Below are 10,753 nucleotides of genomic sequence, written 5' to 3' on the forward strand. Positions count from 1 at the left end.
ATAAGAGGATCCTTTTCTGATTGGCTGCCAGTGACTAGTGGTGTTCTGCAGGGGTCGGTGTTGGGACTGCTTCTTTTTACACTGTATATAAATAATTTAGATGGCTTTGTTGCCAAGTTTGCAGATGATACAAAGATTGGTGGAGGGGCAGGTGGAGTTGAAGAAACAGGTAGGATGCAGAAAGACTTAGACAGACTATGAGAATGGGCAAGAAACTGGCAAATGAATTACGATGTTGGAAAATGCATGGCCATGCACTTTGGTAGTAGAAATCAATGTGTGGATTATTTTCTAAATGAGGAGAAAATACAAAAGACTGAGACATTAAGGGACTTGGGAGTCCTTGTGCAGAACGCCCTAAAGGTTAACTTGCAGTGGAAGTCAGTGCTGAGGAAGGGAAATGCAAAGTTAGCATTCATTTCCAGAGGTCTAGAACACAAGAGCAGGGATGAGATGCTGAGGCTTTATAAGGCACTGGTGAGGCTCACCTTGAGTACTGTGTTGGGCTCCTTGTCTAAGAAAAGATGTGCTGGCATTGTAGAGGGTCCAGATGATGTTCACAAGGATGAAGCTGGGAATGAAAGGGTTATCGTCTGGGCCAGTACTCGCTGGAATTTAGAACGAATGGTGGGTTGTCTCGCTGAAACCTTTTGAATTTTGAAAGGCCTAGACAGACCAGATGTGGAAAGGATGTTTCCCATGGTGGGGGAGTCGAGGACAAGAGGGCACAGCCTCAGGATAGAGGGGCGACCATTTAAAACAGAGATGCGGAGAAATTTCTTTAGCCAGAGGGTGGTGAACTTGTTACCACAGGCAGCTGTGGAGGCCAGGTCACTGTGCGTATTTCAGACGGAGAGTGAGAGCTTCTTGATGCGACTAGGCATCAAAGATTACAGGGAGAAGGCCGGGTAGTGGGGCTGACGAGGAGGAAAAGGGATCAGCCACGATTGAATGGCGGAGCAGACTCGATGGGTCCACGTTTTATGGTCTTGCGGTCGTAATGAAATGAAATGACTGCATGCGGAACAGCGTTTCCAGCTCAGTATCGACAATAATAAAACGATTGCTGTTCGTGTTTTTTTTAAGGGAGGAAGAGGCCTGTCATTGTGAAAGTGATAGCGAAAGTATTTCCCGCCTGGGAAATCCCACCGAGCGGCAGGTCCCCGCAGAGGGACTGATCAGCACCTCTCCCAGACATTGCACGACCCTACGTCGCGATGACCACACGGGGGCTGAAGGTGTTCTATGAGCGTAAAGGTAGGGCAGACTGCCTGCGGCAAGACGGGCGGCCGCCAGCTGGGCCCTGGAGCAGACTGCGACAGAGGTTAAACTGTTAGAGGAACAGGTGTAGGAAAGGGAGGCGCTGCTGCGAGACAGGCCTGTGCATTGCAAAGCCATCAGGACGTACTTGAGCGCTTAGATACGAGATGAATATGACGCGGAAAGCACAGAAAAAATTGCGTAGTTTGCGACAACAACTGACACAGCCCGAGGAAGTGCCGAGGTCAGGCCGCCAGTGTATCCGCCAACATAAAATGCCCATAACTTACCAAGCCGTGCCTAGACAGTGATAGGAGAGTGTGCAGGGAGCTTCACTCTGTGTCTGACCCCGGGAGTGTGTGATGGGACGGTGTGGAGGGAGGTTCACTCTGTGTCTGACCCCGGGAGTGTGTGATGGGACAGAGTACAGGGAGATTCACTCTGTGTCTGACCCCGGGAGTGTGTGATGGGACGGTGTGGAGGGAGATTCACTCTGTGTCTGACCCCGGGAGTGTGTGATGGGACGGTGTGGAGGGAGTTTCACTCTGTGTCTGACCCCGGGAGTGTTTGATGGGACGGAGTGGAGGGAGATTCACTATGTGTCTGACCCCGGGAGTGTGTGATGGGACAGTGTGGAGGGAGGGTCACTCTCTCTGACCCCGGGAGTGTGTAATGGGATGATGTGGAGGGAGATTCATTCTGTGTCTGACCCCGGGAGTGTGAGATGGGACAGTGTGGAGGGACATTCACTCTGTGTCTGACCCCGGGAGTGTGTGATGGGACAGTGTGGAGGGAGGGTCACTCTCTCTGAACCCGGGAGTGTGTAATGGGATGATGTGGAGGGAGATTCACTCTGTGTCTGACACCGGGAGTGTGTGATGGGACGGTGTGGAGGGAGATTCACTCTGTGTCTGACCCCGGGAGTGTGTGATGGGACGGTGTGGAGGGAGATTCACTCTGTGTCTGACCCCGGGAGTGTGTGATGGGACGGTGTGGAGGGAGCTTCATTCTGTGTCTGACCCCGGGTGTGTGAGATGGGACAGTGTGGAGCGAGATTCACTCTGTGTCTGACCCCGGGAGTGTGTGATTGGACGGTGTGGAAGGAGATTCACACTGTGTCTGACCCCGGGAGTGTGTGATGGGATGGTGTGGAGGGAGCTTCATTCTGTGTCTGACCCCGGGAGTGTGTGATGGGACGGTGTAGAGAGAGAGTCACTCTGTGTCTGACCCCGGGAGTGTGTGATGGGACGGTGTAGAGAGAGATTCACTCTGTGTCTGACCCTGGGAGTGTGTGATGGGACGGTGTAGAGAGAGATTCACTCTGTGTCTGACCCCGGGAGTGTGTGATGGGACGGTGTGGAGGGAGATTCACTCTGTGTCTGACCCCGGGAGTGTGTGATGGGACGGTGTGGAGGGAGGGTCACTCTCTCTGACCCCGGGAGTGTGTAATGGGATGGTGTGGAGGGAGATTCACTATGTGTCTGACCCCGGGAGTGTGTGATGGGACAGTGTGGAGGGAGGGTCACTCTCTCTGACCCCGGGAGTGTGTAATGGGATGATGTGGAGGGAGATTCATTCTGTGTCTGACCCCGGGAGTGTGAGATGGGACAGTGTGGAGGGACAATTCACTCTGTGTCTGACCCCGGGAGTGTGTGATGGGACAGTGTGGAGGGAGGGTCACTCTCTCTGACCCCGGGAGTGTGTAATGGGATGATGTGGAGGGAGATTCACTCTGTGTCTGACCCCGGGAGTGTGTGATGGGACAGAGTACAGGGAGATTCACTCTGTGTCTGACCCCGGGAGTGTGTGATGGGACGGTGTGGAGGGAGATTCACTCTGTGTCTGACCCCGGGAGTGTGTGATGGGACGGTGTGGAGGGAGGGTCACTCTCTCTGACCCCGGGAGTGTGTAATGGGATGGTGTGGAGGGAGATTCACTATGTGTCTGACCCCGGGAGTGTGTGATGGGACAGTGTGGAGGGAGGGTCACTCTCTCTGACCCCGGGAGTGTGTAATGGGATGATGTGGAGGGAGATTCACTCTGTGTCTGACACCGGGAGTGTGTGATGGGACGGTGTGGAGGGAGATTCACTCTGTGTCTGACCCCGGGAGTGTGTGATGGGACGGTGTGGAGGGAGATTCACTCTGTGTCTGACCCCGGGAGTGTGTGATGGGACGGTGTGGAGGGAGCTTCATTCTGTGTCTGACCCCGGGTGTGTGAGATGGGACAGTGTGGAGCGAGATTCACTCTGTGTCTGACCCCGGGAGTGTGTGATTGGACGGTGTGGAGGGAGATTCACACTGTGTCTGACCCCGGGAGTGTGTGATGGGATGGTGTGGAGGGAGCTTCATTCTGTGTCTGACCCCGGGAGTGTGTGATGGGACGGTGTAGAGAGAGAGTCACTCTGTGTCTGACCCCGGGAGTGTGTGATGGGACGGTGTAGAGAGAGATTCACTCTGTGTCTGACCCTGGGAGTGTGTGATGGGACGGTGTAGAGAGAGATTCACTCTGTGTCTGACCCCGGGAGTGTGTGATGGGACGGTGTGGAGGGAGATTCACTCTGTGTCTGACCCCGGGAGTGTGTGATGGGACGGTGTGGAGGGAGGGTCACTCTCTCTGACCCCGGGAGTGTGTAATGGGATGGTGTGGAGGGAGATTCACTATGTGTCTGACCCCGGGAGTGTGTGATGGGACAGTGTGGAGGGAGGGTCACTCTCTCTGACCCCGGGAGTGTGTAATGGGATGATGTGGAGGGAGATGCATTCTGTGTCTGACCCCGGGAGTGTGAGATGGGACAGTGTGGAGGGACAATTCACTCTGTGTCTGACCCCGGGAGTGTGTGATGGGACAGTGTGGAGGGAGGGTCACTCTCTCTGACCCCGGGAGTGTGTAATGGGATGATGTGGAGGGAGATTCACTCTGTGTCTGACCCCGGGAGTGTGTGATGGGACGGTGTGGAGGGAGATTCACTCTGTGTCTGACCCCGGGAGTGTGTGATGGGACAGAGTACAGGGAGATTCACTCTGTGTCTGACCCCGGGAGTGTGTGATGGGACGGTGTGGAGGGAGATTCACTCTGTGTCTGACCCCGGGAGTGTGTGATGGGACGGTGTGGAGGGAGGGTCACTCTCTCTGACCCCGGGAGTGTGTAATGGGATGGTGTGGAGGGAGATTCACTATGTGTCTGACCCCGGGAGTGTGTGATGGGACAGTGTGGAGGGAGGGTCACTCTCTCTGACCCCGGGAGTGTGTAATGGGATGATGTGGAGGGAGATTCATTCTGTGTCTGACCCCGGGAGTGTGAGATGGGACAGTGTGGAGGGACATTCACTCTGTGTCTGACCCCGGGAGTGTGTGATGGGACAGTGTGGAGGGAGGGTCACTCTCTCTGACCCCGGGAGTGTGTAATGGGATGATGTGGAGGGAGATTCACTCTGTGTCTGACCCCGGGAGTGTGTGATGGGACAGAGTACAGGGAGATTCACTCTGTGTCTCACCCCGGGAGTGTGTGATGGGACGGTGTGGAGGGAGATTCACTCTGTGTCTGACCCCGGGAGTGTGTGATGGGACGGTGTGGAGGGAGTTTCACTCTGTGTCTGACCCCGGGAGTGTTTGATGGGACGGAGTGGAGGGAGATTCACTATGTGTCTGACCCCGGGAGTGTGTGATGGGACAGTGTGGAGGGAGGGTCACTCTCTCTGACCCCGGGAGTGTGTAATGGGATGATGTGGAGGGAGATTCATTCTGTGTCTGACCCCGGGAGTGTGAGATGGGACAGTGTGGAGGGACATTCACTCTGTGTCTGACCCCGGGAGTGTGTGATGGGACAGTGTGGAGGGAGGGTCACTCTCTCTGACCCCGGGAGTGTGTAATGGGATGATGTGGAGGGAGATTCACTCTGTGTCTGACACCGGGAGTGTGTGATGGGACGGTGTGGAGGGAGATTCACTCTGTGTCTGACCCCGGGAGTGTGTGATGGGACGGTGTGGAGGGAGTTTCACTCTGTGTCTGACCCCGGGAGTGTTTGATGGGACGGAGTGGAGGGAGATTCACTTTGTGTCTGACCCCGGGAGTGTGTGATGGGACGGTGTGGAGGGAGGGTCACTCTCTCTGACCCCGGGAGTGTGTAGTGGGATGGTGTGGAGGGAGATTCACTCTGTGTCTGACCCCGGGAGTGTGTGATGGGACGGTGTGGAGGGAGCCTCATTCTGTGTCTGACCCCGGGAGTGTGAGATGGGACAGTGTGGAGGGACATTCACTCTGTGTCTAACCCCGGGAGTGTGTGATGGGACAGTGTGGAGGGAGCGTCACTCTGTGTCTGACCCCAGGAGTGTGTGATGGGACGGTATGGAGGGAGCTTCATTATGTGTCTGATCCCGGGAGTGTGAGATGGGACAGTGTGGAGGGAGATTCACTCTGTGTCTGACCCCGGGAGTGTGTGATGGGACAGTGTGGAGGCATTTCCTGGGAATGAGTGATGGGGATGAGTAAACAGAAGTAGATGGGACATTGCAGACATAGTATTACTGTATTAAGTTGAAAGTGGTACTGTTCCAGCTGCCCAACGGTCCCATCTCCAAAAGCTACCGTGCTCACATTATGCGGACGTGGAGAAACTGAAGGAATGGATCTTGGACTCACTGCGTCAGGTAGGAGCAACAAACGCTTCTGTACACATAGCCATACCAAGCAGCAGTTTAACCACCCAAGTCTCAAGAATACTACCATCTAATGAAGTTTGTGTAACATTATCTCTGTCTGTACCTACTCTCCATGTCACAGTCTCTGCCTATAGCTATTCTCCAGATCACAGCGGCTCTGCCCATACCTACACTCCACATCACAGTGTCTCTGTCTGTACCCACTCTCCACATCACAGTGTCTTTGGCTGTACCTTCTCTCCACATCACAGTGTCTCTGTCTGTACCCACTCTCCACATCACAGTGTCTTTGGCTGTACCTTCTCTCCACATCACAGTGTCTCTGTCTGTACCCACTCTCCACATCACAGTGTCTCTGTCTGTACCCACTTTGCACATCACAGTGTCTCTGTCTGTACCCACTCTCCACATCACAGTGTCTTTGCTTGTACCTTCTCTGCACATCACAGTGTCTCTGTCTGTACCTACTCTCCACATCACAGTGACTTTGCCTGTACCTTCTCTCCACATCACAGTGTCTCTGTCTGTACCCACTCTCCACATCACAGTATCTTTGCCTGTAGCTACTCTCCACATCACAATGTCTTTGCCTGTACCTTCTCTCCACATCAGTGTCTCTGCCTGTACCTACTCTCCATAATAACAGTGTCTCTGCCTGTAGCTACTCTCCACATCACACTGTCTTTGCCTGTACCTTATCTCCACATCACAGTCTCTGCCTGTACCTACTCCATATAACTGTGTCTCTGTCTGTACCTACTCTTCACATTACAGTGTCTCTGTCTGTACCTACTCTCCACATCACAATGTCTCTGTCTGTACCTGCTCTCCATGTCACTGTGTCTCTGTCTGTACCTACAAACCACATCTCAGTGTCTGTACCTACACTCCACATCACAATGTCTCTGCTTGTACCTACACTCCACATCAGTGTCTCCACCTGTACCTACTCTCCACATCATAACGTCTCCGCCTGTACCTAATGTCTACGTCACAGTGTCTCTGTCTGTACCTACTCTCCACATCACAGTGTCTGTCTGTACCCACTCTCCACGTCACAGTGTCTCTGTTTGTACCTACTCCCTACATTACAGTGTCTCTATCTCTACCTGTTCTGTACATCACAATGTCTCTGTACCTACTCTCCATGTCACTTTGTCTCTGCCTGTACATACTCTTCAAGTTACAGTGCCTGTCTGTGCCTACTCTCCACATAACAGTGTCTCTGCTTGTACCTACACTCCACATCAGAGTGTCTCTGTATGTACTCTCCATGTCATAGCGTCTCTGTCTGTACCCACTCTCCACATCACAGTGTCTCTGTCTGTACCCACTCTCCACATCACAATGTCTTTGCCTGTACGTTCTCTCCACATCACAGTGTCTCTGCCTGTACCTACTCCATATAACTGTGTCTCTGTCTGTACCTACTCTTCACATTACAGTGTCTCTGTACCTACTCTCCACGTCACAATGTCTCTGTCTGTACCTGCTCTCCACGTCACTGTGTCTCTGTCTGTACCTACAAACCACATCTCAGTGTCTGTACCTACACTCCACATCACAATGTCTCTGCTTGTACCTACACTCCACATCAGTGTCTCCACCTGTACCTACTCTCCACATCATAACGTCTCCGCCTGTACCTAATGTCTACGTCACAGTGTCTCTGTCTGTACCTACTCTCCACATCACAGTGTCTGTCTGTACCCACTCTCCACGTCACAGTGTCTCTGTTTGTACCTACTCCCTACATTACAGTGTCTCTATCTCTACCTGTTCTGTACATCACAATGTCTCTGTACCTACTCTCCATGTCACTTTGTCTCTGCCTGTACATACTCTTCAAGTTACAGTGTCTGTCTGTGCCTACTCTCCACATAACAGTGTCTCTGCTTGTACCTACACTCCACATCAGAGTGTCTCTGTATGTACTCTCCATGTCATAGCGTCTCTGTCTGTACCCACTCTCCACATCACAGTGTCTCTGTCTGTACCCACTCTCCACATCACAATGTCTTTGCCTGTACGTTCTCTCCACATCACAGTGTCTCTGCCTGTACCTACTCCATATAACTGTGTCTCTGTCTGTACCTACTCTTCACATTACAGTGTCTCTGTACCTACTCTCCACGTCACAATGTCTCTGTCTGTACCTGCTCTCCACGTCACTGTGTCTCTGTCTGTACCTACAAACCACATCTCAGTGTCTGTACCTACACTCCACATCACAATGTCTCTGCCTGTACCTACACTCCACATCAGTGTCTCCACCTGTACCTACTCTCCACATCATAACGTCTCCGCCTGTACCTAATGTCTACGTCACAGTGTCTCTGTCGGTACCTACTCTCCACATCACAGCATCTCTGCCTGTACCTACTCTGCACATCAGTGCCTCCGCCTGTACCTACTCTCCACGTCACAGTGCCTCCGCCTGTACCTACTCTCCACGTCACAGTGTATCTGTTTGTACCTACTCTCTATATTACAGTGTCTCAACCTGTACCTACTCTCTACATTACAGTGTCTCTGTCTGTACCTGCTCTCTACATCACAGTGTCTCTGTACCTACTCTCCATGTCACTTTGTCTCTGCCTGTACATACTCTTCACGTTACAGTGTCTGTCTGCGCCTACTCTCGACATAACAGTGTCTCTGCCTGTACCTACACTCCACATCAGAGTGTCTCTGTATGTACTCTCCATGTCAGAGCGTCTCTGTCTGTACCCACTCTCCACATCACAGTGTCTCTGTCTGTATCCACTCTCCACATCACAGTGTCTTTGCTTGTACCTTCTCTCCACATCACAGTGTCTCTGTCTGTACCCACTCTCCACATCACAGTGTCTCTGCCTATACCTACTCCATATAACTGTGTCTCTGTCTGTACCTACTCTTCACATTACATTGTCTCTGTCTGTACCTACTTTCCATGTCACAATGCCTCTGTCTGTACCTGCTCTCCATGTCACTGTGTCTCTGTCTGTACCTACAAACCACATCTCAGTGTCTGTACCTACACTCCACATCACAATGTCTCTGCCTGTACCTACACTCCACATCAGTGTCTTCACCTGTACCTACTCTCCACATCACAATGTCTCTGTCTGTACCCACTCTCCACATCACAGTGTCTCTGTCTGTACCCACTCTCCACATCACAGTGACTCTGTCTGTACCCACTCTCCACATCACAGTGTCTTTGCCTGTACCTTCTCTCCACATCACAGTGCCTCTGCCTGTACCTACTCTGCACATCACAGTGCCTCCGCCTGTACCTACTCTCCATGTCACAGTGCCTCCGCCTGTACCTACTCTCTATATTACAGTGTCTCTATCTGTACCTACTCTCTATATTACAGTGTCTTTGTCTGTACCTGCTCTCTACATCACAGTGTCTCTGTACCTACTCTCCATGTCACTTTGTCTCTGCCTGTACATACTCTCCACATAACAGTGTCTCTGCTTGTACCTACACTCCACATCAGTGTCTCTGTATGTACTGTCCATGTCACGGCGTCTCTGTCTGTACCTACTCTCCACATCACAATGTCTCTGTCTGTACCCACTCTCCACATCACAGTGTCTCTGTCTGTACCCACTCTCCACATCACAGTGTCTTTGTCTGTACCCACTCTCCACATCACAGTCTTTGCCTGTACCTTCTCTCCACATCACAGTGTCTCTGTCTGTACCCACTCTCCACATCACAGTGTCTTTGCCTGTACCTTCTCTCCACATCACAGTGTCTTTGCCTGTACCTTCTCTCGACATCACAGTGTCTCTGTATGTACTCTCCATGTCACAGCGTCTCTGTCTGTACCTTCTCTCCACATCACAGTGACTCTGTCTGTACCCACTCTCCACATCACAGTGTCTTTGCCTGTACCTTCTCTCCAAATCACAGTGTTTCTGTCTGTACCTACTCTCCATGTCACTTTGTCTCTGCCTGTACATACTCTTCACGTTACAGTGTCTGTCTGCACCTACTCTCCACATAACAGTGTCTCTGCCTTTACCTACACTCCACATCAGAGTGTCTATGTATGTACTCTACATGTCACAGCGTCTCTGTCTGTACCTACACTCCACATCACAGTGTCTCTGTCTGTATCCACTCTCCACATCACAGTGTCTCTGCCTTTACCTACTCCATATAACTGTGTCTCTGCCTGTACCTACTCTGCACATCACAGTGCCTCCGCCTGTACCTACTCTCCATGTCACAGTGCCTCCGCCTGTATCTACTCTCTATATTACAGTGTCTCTATCTGTACCCACTCTCCACATCACAGTGTCTTTGCCTGTACCTTCTCTCCACATCACAGTGTCTCTGCCTGTACCTACTCTGCACATCACAGTGCCTCCGCCTGTACCTACTCTCCATGTCACAGTGCCTCCGCCTGTACCTACTCTCTATATTACAGTGTCTCTATCTGTACCTACTCACTATATTACAGTGTCTTTGTCTGTACCTGCTCTCTACATCACAGTGTCTCTGTCTGTACCCACTCTCCACATCACAGTGTCTTTGCTTGTACCTTCTCTCCACATCACAGTGTCTTTGCTTGTACCTTCTCTCCACATCACAGTGTCTCTGTCTGTACCTACACTCCACATCAGTGTCTCTGTCTGTACCTACTCTCCACATCACAATGTCTCTGTCTGTACCCACTCTCCACATCACAGTGTCTCTGTCTGTACCCACTCTCCACCTCACAGTGTCTTTGCTTGTACCTTCTCTCCACATCACAGTGTCTCTGTCTGTACAAACTCTCCACATCACAGTGTCTTTGCCTGTACCTTCTCTCCACATCACAGTGTCTCTGC

At 51.9% G+C, this 10,753-nt stretch overlaps 1 protein-coding gene across 1 annotated transcript in view; it reads left to right on the top strand.

Annotated features, from left to right (window-relative positions):
- Nucleotides 1-1,102: 1,102 nt before the first annotated feature.
- The window catches only part of LOC132397058 (probable E3 ubiquitin-protein ligase RNF144A), a 15,790-nt gene continuing 6,139 nt past the window's right edge, over nucleotides 1,103-10,753 (top strand). The window contains exons 1-2 of the mRNA XM_059975313.1: nucleotides 1,103-1,257; nucleotides 5,817-5,908. Of these exons, the coding sequence (XP_059831296.1) occupies nucleotides 1,218-1,257; nucleotides 5,817-5,908 (132 nt within the window). The 5' untranslated portion in view covers nucleotides 1,103-1,217. The remainder of the gene's footprint in view (nucleotides 1,258-5,816; nucleotides 5,909-10,753) is intronic.

Source organism: Hypanus sabinus, chromosome 7 (genome assembly GCF_030144855.1).
Source record: "Hypanus sabinus isolate sHypSab1 chromosome 7, sHypSab1.hap1, whole genome shotgun sequence".
Taxonomy (NCBI): domain Eukaryota; kingdom Metazoa; phylum Chordata; class Chondrichthyes; order Myliobatiformes; family Dasyatidae; genus Hypanus; species Hypanus sabinus.